The 26,765-nt window shown below is 43.1% G+C and overlaps 1 protein-coding gene across 1 annotated transcript in view; it reads right to left on the bottom strand.

The window, feature by feature from the left end:
• TLCD3B (TLC domain containing 3B) overlaps positions 1-26,765 on the bottom strand; it is a 190,860-nt gene that overhangs the window by 1,643 nt on the left and 162,452 nt on the right. Inside the window, exons 3-4 of the mRNA XM_030210596.1 lie at positions 26,246-26,462; positions 21,267-21,362 (exon numbers count right to left, since the gene is read on the bottom strand). Coding sequence (XP_030066456.1) covers positions 21,267-21,362; positions 26,246-26,462 — 313 coding nt within the window. The remainder of the gene's footprint in view (positions 1-21,266; positions 21,363-26,245; positions 26,463-26,765) is intronic.

Genomic DNA, 26,765 nt, shown 5'->3' with positions numbered 1-26,765 from the left:
CCATTAGTGCTTGGCCATTGGTGCGTGAGCCTCTACCACAACCCATTATGTAGGTGGTAAGGGATCACAGGCTAACCATGCTCTAATTGGTTAGCGTGCAGCAATGTAGCTGCGCTAACTGATTAGCGCAGAACACGTCCACTCTCCGCCCCCAGACTCACCCCCAGCGCTGAAAAATACATTTTATTTTCTGATGCATGGGTAGCACGCACACATGCAAAAATGACTGTGGGTTGCCTGAACGCACCCTGCAAAAAACCCTTTTTTGCTGTGGTAAGCACATGTTAATACTTACCGGAGCTAAGTAAAAGGACCCCTTAGCTAAATACAGCTGGTCCTGACTTCCTCGACAATCAGAACTGTATGATTATAGTACTAACAGGAAAACAAAACCAGATTGGCAAGCAATGTGATTCCTTGTTTACTAAGGTGCGCTGAATAATGGCTTACGGTAGCATAGGCGCGGGTTTTGGGTGCGCGCCAATCCATTTTTTAGCGCGCCTGTAAAAAAGGCCTTTTTAACATTTTTGCCGAAAATGGTTGTGGTGTGACAAAATCAAAATTGCTGCGTTTCCATCTTGGGTCTATGACCTTACCGCCAGCCAATGACCTAGCGGTAAAGTCTCATGCAGTAACTGGGCGGTAATGACCTATGCACGCCAAATGCCACTTGGCGCGTGTCAGAAAATAACAAATATTTTTCAGCTGATTGTATCGGATATGCGGCAAAAAATGAAATTACTGCACGAGCCACGCGGTAGCCTTGTGGTAACTCCAATTTTGGCGCACGTTGGGTGTGAGTAGATGCTTATGCGGCTTAGTAAAAGGGCCCCTTAATGTTAATTCTCCCCAACCCTTTACATAAGTGCATAAGTATTGCCATACTGGGACAGTCCGATGGTCCATCAAACCCATCATCCTGCCTCCAACAGTGGCTCAATACCATATGTCTGTACAGGGACACAACATAGAAGTAACCACTGACATATCACTATGAGCGTGGGTCGCAGGGTATGGATGTGACCCCTCTCACCAGGTGTCCCAGTAATCATAGTACGGGCTCAGTATATTAACAGTGCTGTTGACTGTGTGACTGTCTAAGCAGGGTTATCACGTGCCCTTTATCTAGGTATGGGTAATTGAACATTATGGCCTAGATTCTGAAAATGGCACCCAAATTTGGGTGCTGGGAAAAATCAGCGCTCAGCGCTATTCTATAAAGGGTGCTCTGGGAGAAGCAGCTTTTATAGAACAGAATGTAGCGCTGATTCCTTTGTGTTTAGCATGTTCAGATCTTTGCTGCAAATTCACTTTCGTATAACATAAACAGCTTGATTCTTTTTCCAGGAGTATTTCCAGCTTTTCTACTGTGATCAGACATAAATGGGTTTCTGTTTAATGTACTGAGGGCCTTGTTAAGGCAGTTTTTGAAAACAAAGGGGTCCTTTTACTAAGCTGCAGTAAAAGGGGGCCTGCGTTAGCTCCAGCACGTGTTTTTGACTCTTTTACCATAGCGGGTAAAAGGCTGTCTTTTTTTCTGGAAAAGAAATGGCCATGCGGTAAGTGAACCACTTGCCGCGTGGCCATTTTTGGGGGGGGGGGGGGGGGGGTAGGGAAGCACTTACTACCACCCATTGAGCTGGCAGTGAGGGCTCCTGTATTAACCCAGCGATAACCGGGCAGTGCTGATTACTGCCAGGTAAGCACCTGTGCTACAAAAATAGAAAATATTTCTGTAGCGCCGGAAATGGTGGGCACTGTGGGTGGGAACAACCACCGGGCTCCTGCGGCGGCCCAGCGGTAGTTCCAGATTGGCATGCGACAAGCTGGTTGCCACGCACCAACCCTTTAGTAAAACGTCCCCAGAGCTAATTTGGGTTTGCAAGGACAAACGGTGTGAAGACTTAGCCAATCAAAACTTTTTGGTTTCCTAGTCTTAATTGATTTATGAATATTTCTATAATTGTTCTTTCTCATTAAAAATATGAAGTATGATGCTAGCGCCTCGCTGGCTATACTTGTTCCAAATGCTACCACTGGCGCTGAGGAGAAGAGAAGAAAGAATATTGCACAAAGCTTTGCAAGGATTTTTATGGAGGGGAAAGAAGCCGCGATTACCAATTTCTAGCTTGCAGAAACCTAAAGAGCAAGGAGGTATGGGACTGGTCAATATTAAATATCTGTCTGTAGCATGTGCCATGCGACACATACGAGACTGGATTGCAGAGACTAGTGACTTCTCGGACAGAGCAGTGGAGGGGGCTTTGATGCCGTCCGCACACCTCAGTTGGCTATTACACACAATACCTAGGGCACGGGTCCGGGGTCTGGTGAACAACCCATTGCTGCGGTCGTCCAGAGCAGCATGGAGATGGCTCTGTCGGAGGCATAGCTTCTCTGCAGCGAGCACCTCGTATTTGCCCATCAACCACAACCCAGACTTTATAGCAGGTACGGAGTCGAGAGAGTTTCGTCACTGGACAGTACAAGGGATAAAATATCTAAGCCAAATCATCACAGAGGAGGGAGCTGTCAAACCCTTTGCTGAACTTAGACAGTCTTTTGGCTTAAAGCCCACTGATTGGTTTGCATATTTGCAGATAAAGCATTACATTACCTCCTTAGGGTGGTCCAACCTGACTGAAGATGTGCAGGATGTGTTGAGTGAAGCACTCACCCTAAACGCTAGTACTGCAGTTCCCTTGCGTTTCCATCACAGATACCTTAAGGACACGACTGAAGAAATACATTTCAAGCAACTAATTGGTCAATGGACTGAGGATTTACAAATTGTCGTAACAGAGGACCAATTTCGTCAACATTTCACTTCCATCCAAAGGCGAGAGACATTCCCAAGATATTGAGAATTACAGTATAAATTTGCCTTAAGGCTCCACATATCACCAAGAAGAGCATACAGAGCGAAGATGGACACTACGGGAGCTTGCCCCAAATGCTCGCAGGAACTGGCCACCTTGGCACACATGTTTTGGCAGTGCCCAGACATTAACAACTTTTGGACACAGATCATGCGTACCATATCTCAGATTTGGAAGAGGTCCGTCCCAGTTTCAGCGTTGATTCTTTTTGAGGACTTCCAGCTGGATGATAGACCCCCATCGGGCTTGCTGCAATTCTTACGCAAGTCAGTACTGATGGGGAAGAAAGTGATCCTATTGTATTGGAGAGAGACGCACGGACCCTCGGTGTCAGTGTGGAGAACACATATGATAGATTTGTTAAAATTGGAGAGGTGTAGCTTGCAAAAGGCCTCATTTGCTGTGCAACGACAGTTTAAATGCACGTGGCAACGTTTTTTGATGACACTTCACCCAGTAGCACGTAAATGGCTCCTTTTCTCACCAGACTTGTCTCATGATAGAACTGAAAAGGGGGGGGGAGGTGGGAAAGGGGAGGGGGGAACGGGTAGGGTTGAGAAATTGTTGTAAAATGATGACATGAATCTACAGTATTTGTATTTGCTTCTTTACTATTCAATAAAAATGTTTAAACATAAAAATATGAAGTATGTTGTGTAGATTATTGAAACAAATGCTTACTGCAAGCATTTTGAATTGTATTTTTTTAGATAACAAAATATGAAAAAGGTACAAGGGTGTGAAGATTTTTACAAGGCATTCGATGATCAAATCTCTTGCTGTGGAAGTGATTTAATCTCTTCATGGGTATGTCCACAACTAGGGCCTGAAAAAATGAGCATACTCTGGGGAAAATAGTCATTTCTTTATTGTGGCCACATATCCAACTCAAAATAGACTATACCCAGACCATCTCGGCAAATCTGTTGTCTCTGAGCCAAATTACCTGCACTCCTAAATAGTTAATACTCTCCTGGGCCCAACAAAATGGAAAATTCAATTTCAGACCACTCATTATTCTCTCAGGAAGATTAATACTCAACATACCTCATTTGTCTCAATTTATTTTGAAGCCTGACATATGCCTAAATTTATCTTCATCTCTCTCTCTCTCTCTCTAAATGATCCTATTTTCTCAGCAAAATGACCAGCCAGTATGTTACATTCTGGAATCCGCTGTGTTAACAGTGAGTTAACAACTGACCCCCGAGGGACTGAGTAATTGAAAGACACCTTATAATCTCTGGATTTTCAGAACCTTAATCTGATTTTAGTAGCAAAAAATAACTTTTTCCCCCTGCTGTTTCAATCTGTTTTGTAGACTATGACATGTAATCTCCACTTTAATTTGTCATCCTCTGTCTTCAACTCATGCCATTGCCTTTCCAGTTAGTATCCAGCTTTTTCTAGTGCGTGAATATGGTTGGTGTACTAGAGCTCCTCATTAAAAGCTAAAAAACATCATTTGGTTTTTTTTAAGAGCAGTGGGCTGCCAAAATGTGCCTTCATATGCAGTTGTAGAAAGAACATTCTGGGCCTCTGCATTAGAAAGGTGCCAATAAAATCTGAACAGGGAGTGCTCTGTTTCAGGAAAGTAGCCCAAAAGCACTGAAGCTCTAACTTTTAGAGGGAAATATAAAACTCTGAATTCAGGAAAGAGCCTGGTCTTCTGCCCCCAGAGGTGGTCCAGTGAGGAGGTATGTAGAATCCACACAAGATGGGTCACCCTACTCCTGGGGACGACATGAGCCTTGGCTCCCTGCTCTAGGAGCTAAGAGCAAAGGAGAAAGCACAGGGTTGCCAAACTAGTCCACAGCTGGCTGGTGCATGGTGAAAGGAGAGAGGCCTGTCCCCAAAGCAACTAGACTGAGCAGGGATTGCTAGTGGTCAGTCGCAGAGGACAGCTGTGGACCAGAATGCCAGAGAGAAGAGAAGGGATAAATCAGCGGGAAGAGAAAGAGTGATGCTGCTGCTAGCCTAAAGCCATTATCGGGCAAAGGACTGAACCCTTAGGAGTAATGGTGAGTGCTGAGACCCTGACAAAGATAGGCTCAAGTCTTGGGTGTTGCTTGATCTGCCTGACAGGGCCGTGCCTAGGGTCTCTGGTGTCCCCCTGCAGACTATCAGTTGGCGCCCCCCCCCCCCCCCCCCCATGTGGCACAAGATGCAAAGGAAATAGGAGCTGAAAGATGGAGTGCATCTTTGTGGGATTGCTCAACACATAGATCACAAATAATTTTTTATGATTTTTAACCGTGAAAATGATCACTCACCACTTGCCACACTGACAGGAATTGTCAGCAATATTCTTAGAAACAAATTACTATACATTGCAAAATAAGATAGCAGATGTAAATTCTCAAAGTGGGCATATTCCAAACGCTAAAATGAAAATAAAATGATTTTCTTTCTACCTTTGTTGTCTGGTGACTTTCTTTTTCTGATCATGCTGGCCCAGTATCTGATTCTGCTGCTATCTGTCCTATTAACTCTGTTTCCAGGGCTTCCTTTCCATTTATTTCTTTACTTTCCTCCTTTCTTCTTCATTTCTTGCTCTATATCCATTTCCAGCAATTTCTCCTCTCTCCCTGGGTCCTGCCCTCCCATCCATGTCCATCCTTGTCCCTCTCTGCCCTTCCCTCCTCCATCCATAGCCAGCAATTCTTCTCTCTCCCCTCCCCTCCATTTCCAGCAATTTGTCCTCTCCCTGGGCCCTGCCCTCCCATCCATGCCTCTCTGCCCTTCCCTTACCTCTGCTCCGCGCCCTGGAGCCTTTAAATCTTTTACCTCCGGTCGCAGCAGCGTCAGTGAAAGCGCTGCCAACGTCTCCCTTCCCTTCGTGCTCGTTGGTTCCCTCAGTGTCCTGCCTTCTTCTGACGTCAGAAGAAGGCGGGACACTGAGGGAACCAACGAGCGCAAAGGGAAGGGAGACATCTGCAGCGCTTTCACTGACGCTGCTGCGACTGTCGAGCCTCGGAGGTAAAAGGTTTAAAGGCCTCGGCGGCGCAGAGCTCAGGTAAGCTGCGAGGGTAAGCACCATGGCGGCGCCCTCCAGAGGTCGGCGCCCCCCTGCGGTGCTTACCCCGCTTACGGTGTTGGCACGGCCCTGTTGCCTGATCTAAGAGAAACAGAGCACTGAGGAACACAGAACCACTATAGAGAGAGACTGGAGAAAAGTGTGATTGGTGCTCAGAAAACCTATTTACTTGTCAAAGAGCGTGGAAGGAGTGAATTACAGAGTTAACTTTGTCTAGAAGCTAAAATATAACTGTAGACGGGGCGGATTACAAGTCTGTAGACCCCTGGGCCAACTAGCACATAGCTTCCCCCCCCCCCCCCCCCCCCCCACCTTCCTGGCCACAACTGCCAAGTACATAGTTTTACTATCCATCACATAAGGAACACAATATACATGCAACTGTTTTAAATTTATACAAGTATGCATATAGGGGAAGATTCTATATTTGGCGCCTAAAAAATCAGTGCGGCAACCAATGCCGACCAAACGTATTCTATAAGCGGCGCCTACATTTAGGCGTGGTATATAGAATATGCTTAGTTGACATCTCAGCGCCTAAAACTATGCGCCTTCATTTACACCAACGAAAATGCGGCGTAAATTCTAGCACATAGATTTAGGCGCACTGGGCAATATTCTATAACTACACCCGTAAATTTCAGAACGCCCATTTCCTTGCCTATAACCACGCCTCTTTTTGCCTGCACGCATTAGAAATTAGGCAACTGCATTACAGAATGCGCTTACCGAGTTGTGTATGTAAATTCTAATTATTGCCAATTAGTGCTCATTACTGCTTGCTAAGAGCTGTTATCAATGCTGATTAGCTTGTTAAGCCAATTAAATTACATACGTTGTTATAGAATACATTTGCATTTCGACACGGATCTCTAGGCACGCTATATAGAATCCAGGGGATAACATTAAGTTACTGTTAGTATTATAAACATGAGCATTAATAAATGGTAAAGATCAGAGTTTCAGCAGTTTATAGATTTATCACGTTCCTGAAAAACTCAACCACTGGGACTGTACAGGAAGGTTGCTACACAAAGCCCACTTTGCTAATGAGGAGGGCCCCCCTCCCAGGCCTTTTGGCCCCTGAATGCGAAATAAACTGAAAGTTTTTGATATTTTTTGCAACTGTTTCACCTTGTTCTTAGAGAGTATTTGCCTGCTTGTTTTCCTGTCTCTTCTTTTGTACATATTCAGTTTTGGAGAGCCCAACAAATGAGAATGTTATGATACCTCAGCACAGCCTTCCTGCTACCATTTTTGTGACTTTACTGTGCTTGTCTAATATTAATATCTACCATTAAAGTCTGCCAATAGGGGACCCTTTTGACTGTTGCATGGGAATAAAAGTTTTGGGAGACTTGTAGAACTTTGGCCACAGACCCTGCAGAACTAGTCTGTGTGCTGGCCTCTGGAGTAGAGAGTTGCACGGGGACAGAAATCTTACCCATCCCCGCCCGACCCTGCTGGAATCTTACCCGTCTCCACCCGTCCCCACTGGAATCTTACCTATCCCCGCAAAAATTTAACCCATCCCAACCAGTCCCCACAAGAATTTAACCCATCATCACCCATCCCCGTAAAATTTAATGGTACATAAAAGAAAATTCCAGTCAGCTCCCTCAGTCTGTCTCTGGATTTGAGCTACAGCACTGTAGGCAAGGAAGGACCGGAAGTTGGAACTTGGAACACTCTGGTGCACACATGTAAGATTTGTCTCTGATTCAATGGCATTGTGTGCTGAGAGGTCACCACATACACGCGCCAGTAGGTCAGGTGACATCTGATTCTCATGCCTGTGTCAGAGCTGAGGTCTGTGCACCAGCCTGGGAGTTGCTGTCTAAGCCGTTTCCAGCCCATCCTAAACCAGATTGCCATATATGAGACACAGACCATACAAGTCTGCCAGGTATCAGCCCTAGTTCATCACAGCCAGAGTCGCCATCTAAGAGTCACTTGACACATCCACACACATGCAGCAATTTAAGGTTAGGTTTTATATAACTTCCATTTTCTAATTAGAGATCCTTTGTGTTCATCCCATGCCTTTTTGAATTGCGTCATCATTTGTGACTCTACCACCTCCTTAATGGAAGACTTTCCACATTTGTGCTGTTAAAGCAAGGAGGAAGAGGAGGAGGAGGAGGAGGAGGAGGAGACAGCACTCAAAGAACTTGGTATTCGGTAGATGAGAGGCTGGTGCAGGTGCAGCTTATACTTTCACGGGAATCCCGCTGACCTGCTTCCATCCCCGAGCCCGCCGACCTGATTCCATCCCCGCAGGAACTACCTCCTGCGAACCCCGTTCCCGTGCTACTCTGGAGCCACCCTCAGCCCCACTCATCTGATCAGTCCGCTACATTTGGGGCCACTCTATGTGAATTCTGTGTTTCAGAGATCCATTTCTGTAGTCTCTTCTGGGGCTTCCTTCCATATCAGAGACAGTTTCTGTGGTTCAGGTTTTCCTCTTGGCAGGATACAATTCACATCTCTTTTTGTTGTGATTTTTTGTTTTTATATATATATATATATATATATATATATATATATATATGTGTGTGTGTGTGTGTGTGTGTGTGTGTGCACATTTATATATTATATATATACTAGTAAAGAAGGCCCATTTCTCAGAGCAATGAAACGGGCGCTAGCTTGTTTTGGGGGGGGGGGGTGACTCACATACGGAGAGCAGGAGCATGGCCATCCAACTGGATTTCTTCTGTCTGCGCTGTTCATGTTGTCGGTGCTGCAGTGTAAGTGAGCGGTTATGTCTTCATTGCTGCTGGCGCTCCGTTTCGCCCAGTGTCAGTGCTCCGCCCTCGTCGTCATCACGTAGTGTCGCGAGGGCGGGGCACACACTGATGGGGAAAGCTGATCTCGACGCTTCAACTTCCGGTGGTGGCTTCATTTAGAACGTTGGGGTTGTGAATTATATATATATATATATATATATATATATATATATATACGTATATATATATATATATATATACATATATATATATATATATATATATACACACACACACACATATTTATACATTAATTATTTAGCTAAAAAGATCCCACTTATGAAAAAAAAAATCTAAGCAGGTTACAACTTCACATACCTATTAAAAAAAAACAAAAACCTTAAATACAATTAGAATAAATAGAACCAAAGAGCAACAGAACATAATCAAATAAAATTCACGTAAAAACTGATTGGAACAAAAAAGCTTTGGGTACCTTTTACTAAGCTGCAGTAAAAAGTGTCCTTAGTGTGCCCTTACATGGATTTTTCCCATGTGCTAAGGCTATTTTTACTGCAGAAGGAAAATGGCCAGTTTTCCATTTTTCTGATTAATGGCCTTGCACTAATGTTGCCATTAGTACACAGCAATTAAAAAAACATTACTACTACTACTACTACTATTTATCATTTCTATAGCACTAATAGACGTACACAGCACTGAACATTTAAGAGACAGTCCCTTTTCGACAGACAAACAGGACAAATAAGGGATAAGGGAATTACTTAAGGTGTGAATTATAAAACAGCCATGGGTACTGAACAAGTGAATAGGAGTTAGGGCGTTAAAAGCAACCTCAAAAAGGTGGGCCTTTAGCCTAGATTTGAAGACAGCCAGAGCTGGAGAAGCTTAGCTACAACTGGGTGGCAGAGCAGGTGGGGGGAAGAGGGGTTTGGTGGTTGGGAGGCGAGGATAGGGGAGGGCAGACTTTTATACGGTCTGTGCCAGAGCCGGTGATGGAAGGCGGGACAGGTGGTTGGGAGGCAGGAAAAACTGCTGGGCAGACTTATACGGTCTGTGCCCTGAGAAAGACAGGTACAAATCAAGGTAAGGTATACACATGGGTTTATCTTGGGCAGACTGGATGGACCGTGCAGGTCTTTTTCTGCCGTCATCTACTATGTTACTATGTTAGGATAAGTTGCTCCAAAACACAAACTTTATTCTGACCCTACACGGGCCGTGTTTCGGCTTTTACAAAAGCCTTCCTCAGGGGTCTAAAAAATAACATATATATAATAATTAAATTTAATACATAAAAATTAAAATCAGACAAATCATGTATAAAAACATATATAGAAAACAACCAATCAATATATTAGATTAATAGAGTAAGTGTAATTCAATAAATACAAATCTAATATAATAAAGCTCAAGCTCACCTCCAGTTCTGAAGCTCACTGAAGCTCACAGTGTGGCAGGGAAACAGTAAAGCCCTGTAGTGTTGTAGCCTGTTAGCACCACTCACTCTCATTCTCACTCATACACCCGCCCTCAGCCACGCCTCTTCCGGACATAATTTGCGAGCCCAACGTTCTAATGAAGCCACTCCAGCTCCATCGACTTCCGTGAAGGGTTCGTGGCGTTCGTGGTGGTGAAGCCTCTCGACTGAGCATCTGTCCATCTCTGTCAGTCACACCCTCGCATCCAACGTGATGACGTCCATGGAGCAACCATTACGTCGACGGTGGAGCAACGATCAAACAAAGAAGCGGTACAGGAAGGGAGCAGTAAGGTAACACTCCAGCTCCTCTCTCCCCCCCCCCCCCCCAAGGACGCACCTTCCCCTCTCCACCCGCCGCCGACTGCTCTCCTCCTCCCCTCTCCCGAGTCACTGCTCGACCCCCTCACCCACCGTCCACCACGAAATGCCCAATGGACCCCCGCCCTCCTACTCGACTCCCTGCTGCTCCCGACGCTGCCGTCCTCCGCCCTCCGCAAAACAGCTGATCACCGACGCTGCCGTCCTGCGCCCTCCCGACCCTACCGTACATACATCTGCCGACACTGCCACGATCCCCAAGCTGCCACCCTCCACAAAACAAACCAACGGAACGCCGGATGACCAGGAGGTAAACGTGCTCCGTGCTAGCAGGCCGGGGGAGGAGTCGCGAATAACGGCGATCAAGTGCCACGGAGGGGTGCAGGACCACTACGAGGTGGGGAGAGAGGCAGAGGGGGGGGGGGAGGCCCCTTGGCAGCCACGCAGGCAGGCATGCAGGGAAACATCAGTGCTAGCAGGCAGGGAATGGTGCAGGAGGAGTAGGAGGTGGGGAGACAGGCAGAGGGATGGAAGCCCCTTGACAGGCAGGCTGCCAGGCACGCAGGCACTGGCACGCACTCTCATTCCCCCACACACCCACGCTCTCTCTCACAAACACACTCTCACAAACACACTCGCACACACTAACTCTCTCTGACTGTCACAAACACACACTTGCATCTGGCAGGCAGAGAAGAGGGAGGGAAGGGGGCCACCTTGGGGGAGGGGGCACCCTAGCACACACTCTCATTCCCACATACTCACACTCTCTCTCTCTCACAAATACACACACTTGCTACCACCTGTTTCATCACACACACACTCTCTCACACACAAACATTGGCACACTCTTTCTCTCTCTCTCATTCTCTCTGTGACACACACACTCCATCTCTCGCACACACTCTTTCTCAAACATACACTCTGAGGAAAACCTTGCTAGTGCCCGTTTCATTTCTCACAGAAATGGGCCTTTTTTTACTAGTTATTATATAATTATTCTAATAATAGTTCTATTAATACATAATCAGACAGATATTAAAAGATAAGAAATGGTCAAAAGTAGAAGGAACCATAGAAACATGCTTCAGAAAATGAAATCTCTGTACATCCATGGCATAAATGTATCATATTAATCCATTATAATGTTTGTTTATATAGAATATAAAATAAAATAAAATGATATATCGTGCAGTAGAACAAAAAATTATAAAGATTAATATAATAGACTAATTCATAGAAATAATAAAAAGAGACTAATTCATAGAAATAATATGACATTCCTAAATGTAAGGAACTATTGTAAATAGAAAAAAGGCTAATACAAATACAATCATATAAAGGACAAATTGTTGCATTACATATAGATCACGTGGAAATATAACCTAACATAGCAAGCACATGAAAATTATCAGTGAGTGCACAATCGTATACTGATTGACAGTGGAGCACATGAATTGGTATCTCTGTAAAAGAACATCAAAAATATTGATAAATAAAGATAAAAATAAAATAGTAAAAAGAATAAAAGTAAAAGTGAAGACAAATAATTAAAAAAGGAAAAAAGGTGAAATCCAAAAAAATAAACCATATCAAATCATATGTTGACCAGTAAGTACCATGAGGTGAAAAATAAAGAAAAACGAAAAACAAAATCCAGAAAAAAGAGACGGATTTCCAAACACAAAAGAAAAGTACAAATGAAAATAAAAAAGTATCTTAAGGCAAAATAAGAGCAAACACGTCAATAATCCGAATACATATAACTATGTCCATAACAGTAGAAATCAAGAAAGTAGCGTGAAGGACGACGAATAGGCAGAGTAATACAAAGGGCTAAAAGACGGACATTTGTGAAGCCGAGAGTCAGAAGTAAGAAACATCTATCGTCCTATAACAGCTAAGGGATGTCAACAAAGCGTGGCAAGATATAAGAAAAATAAAAAAAATAATAATAACACGGAGAGCCCTAAGGTAAAAGGTAAAACATAATGTCACTGCATCCATAGCGTTGCACAGAAAAATAATACGGAGAGCCCTAAGGTAAAAGGTAGAACATAATGTAACTGCATCCATAGCGTTACACAGAAAGTACCGTAAAAGACAATAAATGCTAAAAAAAACGGACATGTATGAAACCAAACTTAAAGAGGGCTTAAAAGATATCTATCATGCTGTAACAACTAATAGATGTTAACAAAGCGTGGCATGATAAGGAAACGAAAAATGAAAACAATGCTTTACCTAAATACAGAGAGGTATACTGTCTACATAGAGGTATACTGTCTCGCACCAACAAGTTTGAATTAAAAAATTGGCGCCAAAACATCCCGATTTAAATAACGCTATACAGAGACGTGGGCATGTTTGATAGGATGCACAAAGTTTCAAAAGACTAAATTGACAAGTGTGCTGACTAATAGAATTAAATGACAAGCGGGTGTAGTATCTAAATTAATTGATTTAAATCGGGATGTTTTGGCGCCAATTTTTTAATTCGAACCTGTTGGTGCGAGACAGTATACCTCTCTGTAGACAGTATACCTCTCTGTATTTAGGTAAAGCATTGTTTTCATTTTTCGTTTCCTTATCATGCCACGCTTTGTTAACATCTATTAGTTGTTACAGCATGATAGATATCTTTTAAGCCCTCTTTAAGTTTGGTTTCATACATGTCCGTTTTTTTTAGCATTTATTGTCTTTTACGGTACTTTCTGTGTAACGCTATGGATGCAGTTACATTATGTTTTACCTTTTACCTTAGGGCTCTCCGTGTTATTATTATTTTTTTTATTTTTCTTATATCTTGCCACGCTTTGTTGACATCCCTTAGCTGTTATAGGACGATAGATGTTTCTTACTTCTGACTCTCGGCTTCACAAATGTCCGTCTTTTAGCCCTTTGTATTACTCTGCCTATTCGTCGTCCTTCACGCTACTTTCTTGATTTCTACTGTTATGGACATAGTTATATGTATTCGGATTATTGACGTGTTTGCTCTTATTTTGCCTTAAGATACTTTTTTATTTTCATTTGTACTTTTCTTTTGTGTTTGGAAATCCGTCTCTTTTTTCTGGATTTTGTTTTTCGTTTTTCTTTATTTTTCACCTCATGGTACTTACTGGTCAACATATGATTTGATATGGTTTATTTTTTTGGATTTCACCTTTTTTCCTTTTTTAATTATTTGTCTTCACTTTTACTTTTATTCTTTTTACTATTTTATTTTTATCTTTATTTATCAATATTTTTGATGTTCTTTTACAGAGATACCAATTCATGTGCTCCACTGTCAATCAGTATACGATTGTGCACTCACTGATAATTTTCATGTGCTTGCTATGTTAGGTTATATTTCCACGTGATCTATATGTAATGCAACAATTTGTCCTTTATATGATTGTATTTGTATTAGCCTTTTTTCTATTTACAATAGTTCCTTACATTTAGGAATGTCATATTATTTCTATGAATTAGTCTCTTTTTATTATTTCTATGAATTAGTCTATTATATTAATCTTTATAATTTTTTGTTCTGCTGCATGTTATATCATTTTATTTTATATTCTATATAAACAAACATTATAATGGATTAATATGATACATTTATGCCATGGATGTACAGAGATTTCATTTTCTGAGGCATGTTTCTATGGTTCCTTCTACTTTTGACCATTTCTTATATTTTAATATCTGTCTGATGATGTATTAATAGAACTATTATTAGAATAGTTATATAATAATTTGTATTTATTGAATTACACTCTATTAATCTAATATATTGATTGGTTGTTTTCTATATATGTTTTTATGCATGATTTGTCTGATTTTAATTTTTATTAATTTTTATGTATTAAATTTAATTGTTATTTTTTAGACCCCTGAGGAAGGCTTTTGTAAAAGCTGAAACATGGCCCGTGTAGGGTCAGAATAAAGTTTGTGTTTTGGAGCATCTTATCCTGGTATTCTGTTTGATCTCTTGAAGTTGGTCTCTTTTCCACTTCCTTTCGTGCTGCTGATTCAGGAAGTATATTCCAGGCATATGGTGCAGCAAGATAAAAGGAACGGAGTCTGAAGTTGGCAGTGGAGAAGGGTACAGATATGAGAGATTTACCCAATGAACGAAGTTCCCGGGGTGGAGCGTAGGGAGAGATGAGTGGAGAGGTACTGAGGAGCTGCAGAGTGAATGCATTTGTAAGTCAATAAGAGGAGTTTGAATTATATGCGGAAATGGATAGGGAGCCAAATGAAGTGACTTGAGGAGAGGGCTAATATGAGCGTAGTGGCACTGGCGGAATACAAATCATGCTACAGAGTTTTGAACAGATTGAAGGGGAGCGAGATGGCTTAGTGAGAAGAAAGGTTGCAGTAGTCTAAGCATGAGATGATAAAAGTGTGGATAAGGGTTTTGGTAGTGTGCTCAGAAAGAAACAAGAGATTTTATCAGTCTGTTGAATATGTGCAGAGAAAGAGAGAGAGGAGTCAAAGATGACCCCAAGGTTACAAACTGATGAGACAAGGAGGATGAGAGTGTTACCATATGAGCAGTTACTGACACCTATTTTGTAGGTGGTTAAGAGCTCACATAGTAATGTGGACATACTGATTAGCACAGAAACACCTTTCTACCCCCTCCAGACATACCTCTCCAACAAAAAATGTTAAAATATTTTTTAGCATGCAGGTAGCAACAGCCCAATTTGGACCTTACTGCAGGATGCCTGAGCAGAAGTCGAGGAGTGGCCTAATGGTTAGTACAGCAGACTTTGAACCCAGCATTTGGTTCCCACTGTCGCTCCTTGTGACCCTGGGTAAGTCACTTAACCCTCAATTGTCTCAGGTACAAAAACCAAGATTGTAAGCTCTCTAGGAACAAAGATAGTACCTGCTTATAACTGGATTGTAAACCACATTGAACCTGAACTCTGTTTGGGATAATGCGGGATACAAATTATAAATAAATCCCACAGTAAGCCATTTTAAGCTGTGGTAAGTGTGCGCTAGTGTTTATCATAGTTTAGTAAAAGGAGCCCTTTAAGATGTTTTTTTTTTTTTTGGGGGGGGGGGGGTTGCTATATAAATTAATGAACTAGGAACCAAAGGCAGATAAGGTAATAGTCTGACCAGGAAATTAATTCAATGGACATAGAGCTGGCATTAGTGGAGTGAAGGAGTAGCCTAGTGGTTAGTGCAGCGGCCTGAGAACTTGGGGAACTGGGTTTGATTACTATCTTCAAAGAGAGATATGTAAAGACCATGCAACCAAAGACAAATGCATGCTGAATGGAACTGATTTTAGAAAACTGAATGCACATTTATAATTCAAGTCACTGAAGAAGATTTTGATAAAATAAGAAAATATTGAAGATAAAACAGATAACATCCCCAACTATTCCCTCCCACCCAGCCATCGAACCCTCCCCCATCTCTTGCTCTGTTCTCTCAAAGTCCTGTACAAATGGATGAGTAATTTAGATTTCTAAGTCATTTATCAAAAGAGAATGGACTCTTGTGGTTAAGGTGTGCAAAAAAGGTGTCCACAGTAGTAAGAAGCAATGTTTAATTGGGCGTCCCCTGGTCTCCACCGAAAGTCTCTCCATACGTGGGAGTTTATGCATTTGAAATCTCCATTGGGTCAAAGTAGGTGGTTCAAACTGGATCCATTGATGTGAAATGCAATGTTTAGCAATGAGGAAAGCCTTACATAAAAATAAACCAATGAGATGGGTCCCCTCATGAATGTGTGATACATCATCCAAGAGACTAGCCTTGGGACTAATTGTCCATTGACTGTTGTACATAGCCATTATATGTGTCCAAATACTCTCAGCTCAATTCTAAAGTCCTTGAAAGAGAAATTGCTACAGAGAGAGAGGGAGAGCTTGTTCCAGGTGTGAGGAGCAAGGAAGAAGAATGTGCTGTGACATGTTGATTCCAAGTGAGCACGTTTCGGACAGGGCAGAACTAAACGATGATCGTTTAAAGAATGGAGAGTTCTGGAGGGGCAGTAAGGGATAGTTAAGACAAGAAAGATAATTGGGGATACCAAGCCTGAAGGCCTTAAAGATAAGTGTGGCAATTCTGTAAATAATCCTTTGTTCGACAGGAGGCAGTGATATTGTTTCAGCAGGGGTGAAGTATAATCAGAGCAATGGGCACGGCAGAGTAACCTGATGGCTGTGTTCTGGAGTGATTGTAGTTTTCTTAATGACTGACGGGGCAACCCAGGTAAACAACATTGCAATAGTCAAGATGAATGGTAAAAAAGAGAAAGGATTAAAGCATGAGATTGTGGAGTGTCAAAGAGGTAATGAATTGCTCAAAGTTGGTAACTTTAGAAAAGTAACTTTAGTTAAGTGTGAGAATTGTGGCAGAAAGGAGAGAGAGGAATCAAGGATAACACCTAAAGAGTGAAAAGTAGATACCGGTGTAATAAAAGTGCCAAACAGAGTAATGGAGGATGAAGGGGGAAAAGATATAGCAGAAAACCATCAGGCAACAGTTTTATCAGGATTCAGCACTAAATGATGATCTTTTTGCCAGCTGAGTCAAGGCGGGTCTTGGATCCACGCCTAAATATCAGCACCTAATTTTGGGTGCCATACATAGAATCCGTACATTTAGGACCAGATTCAATATATGGCACCTACAAAATCGGTGCTGAAAAAAGCTCGCTTAGTGCTATTCTATAAACCTCACCTAAAGTTAGATGTGATTAACAGAATACACATAGTGCCTGTCCCCCTGACTAAAATTTAGGTGTGACCATTTACGCCAACTAAAACCTGGTGTAAATGTCCGCGCCTTAGGTGCGGATTGGGCATATTTTATAATCGTGCATAAAATTTTTTGGTACACCCATGACCCGCCCATGCCCCTACATGGCCTCACACCCTTTTCAGATATGCCTATAAATTCAAATTAGTGCCAATTAGTGAAGATAATTGCTTCATAGTGGCTAATTATTGGCACTGATTGGCTTGTTAAACAATTAAGTTGTGCGTAGAGAATGACATGGGGCCAAAGCTTGACCCATCCCCGTTGGTTCTGTCTCCGTTCCCACAATATCCCTGCAGGTTCTATCTCTGTCCCCATCCTGTCCCAGCGGGCCCTGTCACCGTCCCCGCCCAATCCCCACAGGTTCTGTCCCCATCCCATCCCCATGGGTTCTGTCTCCGTTTGCACCCCATCCCCTTAGGTTCTGTCTCTATCCCCGTCCCTGCGTGCCCTGTCTCCATCCCTGTCCCTGCCCTCAAAGGTTCTGTCCCCACCCCATCCCCCTCATCTGCAGAAGCCTTGAACAATTATGATTTTATATTTAAATCTTTTTATTAAAGTATAAAAAGGAACAATATGCTGTGCAACTGTTGTTTATAAATTACAAATAGAAAACAATAATAACGAGAAACTATAATAATCCCCCACCACTACCACCCTCTACCTTTCTAACCCCAACAATAGCTGATTTCTACTACCCTAAGGAATCCTAATCCACCCTGTTAAAATGTCCAGGGGTACAACATACAACCTGTTCTGTATGCACTAGTGGGGGAGAAATATGCCCTATAAAGCACTGTTATGATTTTTTAATCTGTGGATGAATAAGTATCAACAATCTCAGGATTCTGTCTAGCTCTCCTGTCTTCCACAGTCCTTCCTGCAATAGAAAATGTCTTCTTAGAAGATGCACTGGTAGCAGGAATGTACAGGATCCCACATGCAAATTTTGTTAGATGTGGCCAGCACGTTTGCTTGTTTTTCCAAAAAATCAAATATCGTCGTCTGCATCACTCAAACATAAATAACAGTCCAGTTCATTAACAGGCTTCAAAGTAGAGACCTACACGGGAATGGGGTTTGCGGGATTCCCGAGGGGACAGAAGTAGTTCCTGCAGGGTTCCCTTGGGGACAGAAGTTCTTGTGGGGTTCTCGTGGAAGTGTATGCTGCACTTGTGCCAGCCTCTCACCTACCGAGTACCAAGTTCTTTGAGTGCTGTCTCCTCCTCCTCCTCGCTTTACAGCACAGATGCGGAAAGTCTCCATTATAGGAGGTGGTAGAGATACAAATGGTGATGAAATTCAAAAAGGCATGAGGTGAACACAGAGAATCTCTAATTAGAAAATGGAAGTTATAAAAAACCTAAACTTTAAATGGCTGCTTGTGTGTGGATGTATTGAGTGACACTTAGATGACGACTCTGGCTGTGATGAACTAGGGCTGATACCGGGAGACCTGTATGGGCTGTGTCTCATATATGGCAATCTGGTTTAGGATAGGCTGGAAAGGGTTAGACAGCAACTTTAGTGGCTGGAACATGAGGACAGTGCTGGACAGACTTTTACGGTCTGTGTCCTGCAATTGAGAAGGTGAATAGGTTGGAGTGGGCTTCGAGGGCAACTCCAGCAGTTGGAACATCAAGATAAGGCCAGGCGGACTTCTACGGTCTATGTCCCAGAAACGCCACAGAAAGACCATAACCAAGTATATAATATCACATTCATTGCATGAATTGATAATGATTGTGTCTATTGGGCAGACTGGATGGACCGATTCGGTTTTTATCTGCTGTCATTTACTATGTTACTATTAATCCTCTCTGCTCCCAGGCTGATGCACAGACCTCAGCTCTGACGTAGACATGAGCATCAGATGTCACCTGACCTACTGTCGCATGCATGTGGCAATCTCTTAGCACACAGTGCCAGTGAGTCAGAGAAGTCTTACATGTGCGCACCAGTGTTCCAACTTCCGTTCCTTCCTTGCCTGCAGTGCTGCGGCTCAAGCCCAGAGAGAGACTGAGAGAGCCGACAGCTATTTTTATTTATGTACCATTAAATTCTTGCAGGACTAGGTGAGGACAGGTTAAATTCTTGTGGGGATGGGCGGGGACGGGTTAGATTCCCCGTAGGGACGGGCAGGGATAGGTTAGATTCCCTATGGGGATGGGTTAGATTCCCTATGGGGACGGGTTGGATTCCAGTGGGGACAGGTTGGATTTCTGGAAAATGACATGAGGACAAAGTTTATCCCTGTCCCCAAGGGCTCGTCTCTATCCCCGCCCCATCCCTGCAGGCTCTGTCCCCATCCCCACCCCATCCTCGCTGGCTCTGTCCCTGTCCCCATTTCCGCGGGTCTCTGTGCCATTCTCTAGTTGCACACACAACTTTAGTTGACATGTATAGAATCTGGGGGTTAATATGCAAAAACAGGCTACGATGTGACTGTGTTAAGGCATTTTGAGGTAGTTTCCCTGTTTCTGTCTATTAAAATATATACTGTTTAATTTTTTGGTATTTTTCTTTCAGGGGTTTGGCATGGCAGAAAGTGGACATGGAAGTCTTAGCCAGCTAGTGTGTTAGCACACGGTAAGTATAACTGGCTAATGCACGAAATGCTGTTACTGCTGCTGCATATCAAGAGAGAAGGTATGCACTTACTGCTTGTCTTCCTGATCAGGTGCTGGTATGGCAAAAAACCTCTGGTAGTATTTGTTATAGTAGATTTCCCTGTTTTGGTGTTTATAAGGCAAACTTTGAAGCCACGGGTTTTATAACAGCTTCCCTTGAGTTGTATTAGGAACTGTCTAGATAGTTTTATTTTGAATGGTAACACCTATAGTGCTATCTTATATCTATGTGATGCATCTGAGGTACAAAACTTGAATATGCTCAGTAAATGTACTTTTTGATTTCAGTTGTTTTAAGTCCAGTAGATGGGATTGTTTAGACTGCACCACTGGGGTATCTACTATCAAGTTTTATTTTATTATTTATTTATGAATGTATGTTGAGTATATGTGTATTGATGGTCTACAATTATTCATATTTGCATTCTGTAGTTTTTAAATGGTTATGTTATTTTATGATCTATACTTATATGCTTTTACATGTTTATTAAACAGTTGGTATTTTCAAGCCCCTGATGCAGCCCTTTAGGAAGGCGAAACGCGGCTGTATAGAGCTAAAGACTACTTATCTATTTTCATGTGGTGAATAAATTTGTTGTTTATGAAAGTTTTGTGGAGATTTGCTTCTTCTTTTTTTTTTTCCTCCTTAATCTCATTGAATTCTTTGACTGGGTGACCGGAGAATTGAATCATGGATGTGCTGTAGACGTAATCTACTTAGATTTCAGCAAAGCTTTTGACATGGTTCCTTTCCTCATATGGAAGTCGTTCCATCCCTTTTATCATTTCCGTCGACCTTCTCTGCACCTTTTCTAATTCCATTATATCTTTTTTGAGGTGCAGCGACCAGAATTGAACACAATATTTGAGGTGCGGTCGCACCATGGAGCGATACAAAGGCATTATAACGCCCTCAATTTTGTTTTCCATTCCTTTCCTAATAATAACATTCTATTTGCTTTCTTAGCTGCAGCAGCACACTGAGCAGAAAGTTTCAACGTACCATCAATGACGACACCTAGATCCCTTTCTTGGTCTTAAATTACAGACCCACCAGGTCGATCTGTAATTTAAGTAAAGTGCTCTTTACTACTGCATTAATATATTTAAGTCTGGTGACTTTTTCAAATAAAGTATGGTTATAAAAGTTATTTATGAGAGCAAACCAAAGCACGTTACTGACTCAATGAAGAGGCTAGGTGAGCCATGATTGTGAGGCTCATGTGAAACGAGTCGCTGCTGAGGTGTCACTGCTTTGAGTGTTCTGTTTGGCGTTGGGTGATTTTCTCTGGTTAAATAAATAAAACTACACTCAGTGTCTGTGAATAAGAACTAGTACTCATTGGAAGCAAAAGTTAACATTTTTGAATTCTAACACACTGTTTTACTTACCTGTATCAAGATCTTTCCCAAACAGACAAAGGGTGTGCTCAGTTCTGCCATCAGCATACAGCCAAGGAAGAAGTCTCCCTTCCCCTGCCGCCAGAACTACGAGAGAGAGAGAGAGAGAGAGAGAGAGAGAGAGAGAGAGAGAGAGAGAGAGAGAGAGAGAGAGAGAGAGAGAGAGAGAGTTATGAAACCCATGAGTAAAGCATTAAAAGATTCCCAGCTCTTAAGAACAACAGACCCAGGGTCCAGTCTCTGAATGCACCAACATCCACATAGATTGGGTTTTTTAAATCTTTTGTGTCCTGGTTACAATATACATGTTACTGGTTTGACATTGTTGTGCTACACCTTCCCACCCTTATGTGTGTGTTGTTAATTTCCCTTTGTTTATTTTTGTCAATGCTTTTTTTAAAATTATTTGTGCATGCAGATTTGTATTGATTTTAGTTTACAACATTTTGACTATCTTCATTGAAAAGTGGTATAACAGATTTTGCTAAATAAATAAATAAAAACACTAGAGCCAGGATTCAGATTTTCAGTCTCTGAACACAATGGGCCCAATATTCAAAACTTTTTTTAATTAAATTGTTATTAAATTTTTCAAGAAGAAGAAGAATACAAACATACAGGAGATGCCAAGTGTTACTTCAATTCACCCAAATCCTCATACCATCAACCAACAAAAATATATCCACCCTTCCCAACAACCCTAGAATCCCACAATCCCCCAAACTCTCAAGCATAGGCTAACAAACCCGTGTGAGCTATGAAGACAACTACAGTCCTTAATGGTAGAAGGTTTTTCTCCAATACTGAAAACAATCCCAATGGCATTCAAAAAGGAGAAATTAGGTCTTACCTAATAGTTTTCTTTCCATTAGTCCTTCCCACTATTCCAGAACCTGTGGGATAATTGTGTCCATTAGGGTTACCATATGACCTGATTTCCCTGGACATGTCCACCTTTTCAGGGGACTGCTGGGGGTCTGGACAGTTTTTTTCCAGCCAGCCCGTTTGGGTTTCTGGGCTGGCTGGTGGGTATGTAGGAAGGAGGGCTTGCTTTCTCCCCCCCCCCCCCCCCCAGCCTACCGTAGCATACAGTACCTTGGTGGTATAGTGGGCTTCTTCAGGGCAGGAAAGAGCTCCACCTTTTCCTGTCTGCTGATGCTGACCTCCCCACTACTGCCACTTCTTGAAAATGGCTGCCGAGACTTCAAACGGAAGTCTTGTGAGGTCACCGCTTGAAGTCTTGGCAGCCATTTTCAAGAAACGGTAGCAGCAGGGAGATCAGAGACAGCAGGCAGGAAGGAGTGGGGTTCTTTCCTGCCCCGAAGCAGCCACTAGACCACCAGGACTGCAAGGTAGGCTTGGGAGGGGACAGAAGGGGAGGAAGAGAAGGGGGCAGCTGTTTGTAGATGGGAGGGAAGGGAGAGGAGAGGGGGACATGTTGTACATGGAGGGAAGGGAAAAAGGGGGAAATGCAGCATATGGATAGAAGGGTATGGAGAGGAGAGGAGACATGTTGCTCATGGATGGGAGGGAAAGGAAAGGAAAAGGGGACGTGCTGCTCATAGATGTAAGCTTTTTTGGAAATGTATATATTTTCTAATTTTGTGTTTAGACTACATAAGAAAATGCATTTCTGTTACTTTTACCAGTAGTTTCAGTGTCCATCAACCAGCAGGTGGAGATAGAGAACTGAAAACTGAGTTGAGACATCTCTCTCTTGGCATCCAGTCTAGCTCCTCAGTATTTACATAGACATGCAGTAAGGAGAAACTCAGAATAAATACAACCTTAAACAACTCACTAACTTAACACTAGCCAGACAAGCAAGCATGTGTAGACCTCTTTCATCTCTGGAGAGATATGCAAGAAGCTCAGGTGGGCCTCTGGAATAGCGGGAAGGATTAATGGAAAGGAGATTATCAGGGAAGACCTAATTTTTCCTTCCATTATGTAGCTTCCCACTATTCCAGAACCTGTGGGATGTTCAAGTAGGTGGGATCCTGGCACTGCCACCCTGAGGGCCAAAGCCCCATAGCTGGCTTCCAAGCATGCCATAACATACACCCTGTAGTGCTTTGCAAAGGTATGCATTGATGACCATGTCGCCACATTGCAAATATCTATCAGAGACAGTAAAGTAGTCTCCACCCAGGATGTCGCTGTACGTCTCGGAGAATGAACCCACATGGCCTAAGGCGCCTGCTTCCCCATAAGCAAATAAGCTGACATGACAGTCTCCTTCGGCCATCTAGAAATTGTGGGCTTGGAAGTCATGAGGCCAAGCCCCTGTTTATGAAAAAGCACAGTCTGTTCGATTTGCAAAACTCATTTGTGACTTCCAGATATCTAATGAGGATTCTATGTACATCGAGAAGCTTCAAGGAAGAGTACTGACCTTCTTGGTCCTCCCTGTGAAAGGATGGAAGCTCCACAGATTGGTTGGGATGAAATGTTTATACCACTTTTGGAAGAAAGGAAGGAATCATGCACAGAGAGACCTCCACGTTCGAAAAGCAGAGAAAAGGATCCCGATAAGAGAGAGCCTGAAGTTCTGAAACCCTATGTGCTGATGCAACAGCCACCAAGAATGCTGTCTTTAGTGTAAGTTCAAGTTTTAAGTTTCTTTATTATTTGCTATACCAACCATCAAAGTTTGTCTGAGCAGCTTATGCATACATACAATTTAAGAAAGCAGTATCGAAAAGTATTCCATTAGGATAGGAAAGGTAGCAGAGACAAAGCTATAAGAAAGCAATGCAAAAGTGATATTCAGGACTCCCCCCAACACCTGCAACCCCGTCCTTATCAAAGAGGGAGAGAGTGCTCAGGAAAACGCTTCCTCAAATAGTAGGGTCTTTAGCTTGGTTTTGAATTTATGTAAGCAATCTTGTAACCTCATATAAACAGGAAGATTTTCAAGGAGGTGTTCTGGAGTGGCTCACAGGAGGCTTCTGAAGAGCCCAAAGGACTAAATTAAGTTTCCACTCTGGACACAGTGTATGAAAGGGAGGCTGCAAGCAGCCCACTCCCCGCAAGAATCAAATGACATCCAGGTGAGCTGCAAGAGATGTCTTCAGTAGTCAGGCCCTGAAACAGGCCAAAGCCACTACCTGAACTTTTAGAGAACCCAACACCAATCCTTTCTGAAGACCAGCCTGGAGAAACACTAGGATGGTTGTGATCTGAGCAGAGAAGGGAGAAAGTCTGCGTTCAGAACACCAGTCCTTGAACGTCTTCTACACCCTCGCACACATCATGGATGTAGAGATTTCCAAGCCTGAAGCATGGTAGCAATGATTGACTCAGAATAACCTTTTTTATCTCAGCTGAGCCCTTTCAATGGCCAAGCCATAATACCAAAGGGGCACATATCCTTCACGAGCACCGGACCTTGCTTCAGTAGACAGTGTACCTGCAGAAGACAGAGGAGATCCCCATCAAGCAGTTAAATCAGGTCAACATACCACGGCCAATCCTCACTGCCAAGTGATCCCGACAAAATGGTACCCGTTCCCACGCGCTCCTGCATCAAATTATGCAGCAGTCCTGCCGGAGAGCCTGAAATCCCTGGCATATTCAGATGCTGTGCCAAATTTGAAGATGTGCTGCTGCCGACCATTTTCCTATGTCCTGAGTGGTTCCTGGTTTCCATGCACTGCAACGCCCCGGTGCCGGCCGGTGGGTCCCAAAGCGGGAAAACTGCTTAACTGCCTCTGCGAGAGTCGCCATTCACCCCGACTGGCACAAGCACAGTGCAACACTTTCCTAAGTGGTGAGTTAGGATTCCTCTCCTGCAACAAGTAGAACTTGCAGCCCTCCAGGGAGTTCTGTGTCAAACTTTAGTCAGACTTAACACTGCCGGTTGCTCCCCCCACGCTCACAGTCCCCACAAGACTTACCCCAGATGAGAAAGAATCAGAACTGACACTCTGTCACATGCTCTCCAGTAAACCTCTTTCCTTCTCCTTTTTTTTTTTTAGATCATTGTGCTGGAAAATGAGAGCTCCACAGGAAACAGGGAACAGGTGAAGGGAGAGAAGAAGTAAATTTGCAGGGCACCAGAGCCAGGGACCTCTAGACCACCAGATATGACTCTGCAAAGCTCAGAGGGGAACCAGTTGACCAACTGCACCAGGAGCAAATCACCCAGAACCAGAGGCTGAAAAGTGTGTCCATCCACCTGCTGGAAATAGAAATTACTGAGAACCTGGAATGAATGCCAAGAGAGATATGTCTCAGATCAGTTTTCAGTTCTCTATCCCCGCCTGCTCGTTGATGGACACAACTATCCCACAGTTATCCCACAGGTTCTGGAATAGTGGGAAGCTATGGTAATGGAAGTTTTCATTTATGTGTGTGCATTGAAGTCAGCTTATATAGGGAATAACAGTGGTCCAATTTCTCTACCATATTCAAACCAATTTAAGTGGACAGCAGAGGCTCCTGCTTAAATTGCATTGAGTGAGTGAGTTGGGAGAGGATAGTCGGTGGCACTTATTCGGGCAGTGCTGTTGCTGAATATCCCCTCTGACCACAGTGGCACTCCCCAGTTAGTGCTGACGTGGTCCAGGATGGAGTCTGGGAGGAGTCGGGAGTTCTGTGGGTACAGGTAATATTTGTATCGGTGCTGCATAGCTAACTGGGCAAGGAGAACCTCTTAACTAGCTGTCCTAACTTTGCCTGGTTAGCTGTACAAGTATGGCACCGAATATTGGCCATACCTGCATAACTTTCAGGCACCATCAAAGCCCAGATATTCAGTGCCAGTCTGGATAGGGCCCAGAACTGAATATCCAGGTCTATTTTAGCCAGCAGGAGTCATGCCACGAATGGGATTTACATCCTCCTGCAGCCTAAAGCTAACATTAACACGTCCAGCCTCTGTGCACAGGCAGATTCACATATCAAAGTACATCATATTGATAAAATTCACACTTCTTCCACAGTGGAATTCAGGGGGTCTCACCTACCACAGACATGGGGAAGCAGACAACCACCATGAAGACATGGTGCAGCACCATGAGAAATTCCTTGTACAGAAAACACCTGGTGATGGCAAGCACATTGCATGACTGGTTCTCATGACCTTTCACCTTGTACTTGTACCGGTGGCACAGGAACATAGCGAAGATATCATAGATGAAATAGGGCACAGCAAACTGGGTGTAGGCAGCAGTGAGCCAATGCCTGAAAGAGAGAGAGAGAGAGAGATGTGAATGAGAGGAGTATCCATCTTATACATACAGCGCAGTCTGACTTTCTTGGAACATGCAGCTCCTATTTCCATTGGAAATCATTTCATGTTTAGAAAAGCCCCAACTGGGTTACAGCGAAAGGAAAAGGTTGACAAATTTTTAAAACCCAGAAATGTTAAACAATGGGTAGTGTATTTGATATACTGCCCTTCTCTGGTTTACATATTATGTGCAAGTACTTTTTCCTGTTCCTAGTGAGCTCACAATCTAATTGTTTGTACCTAGGGCAACAGAG

This window comes from Microcaecilia unicolor, chromosome 7 (genome assembly GCF_901765095.1).
Source record: "Microcaecilia unicolor chromosome 7, aMicUni1.1, whole genome shotgun sequence".
In the NCBI taxonomy this organism is placed as follows: Eukaryota; Metazoa; Chordata; class Amphibia; order Gymnophiona; family Siphonopidae; genus Microcaecilia; species Microcaecilia unicolor.
The sequence above is the reverse complement of the archived record's forward strand: the minus strand, read 5'-3'. Positions and strand labels throughout refer to the sequence as shown.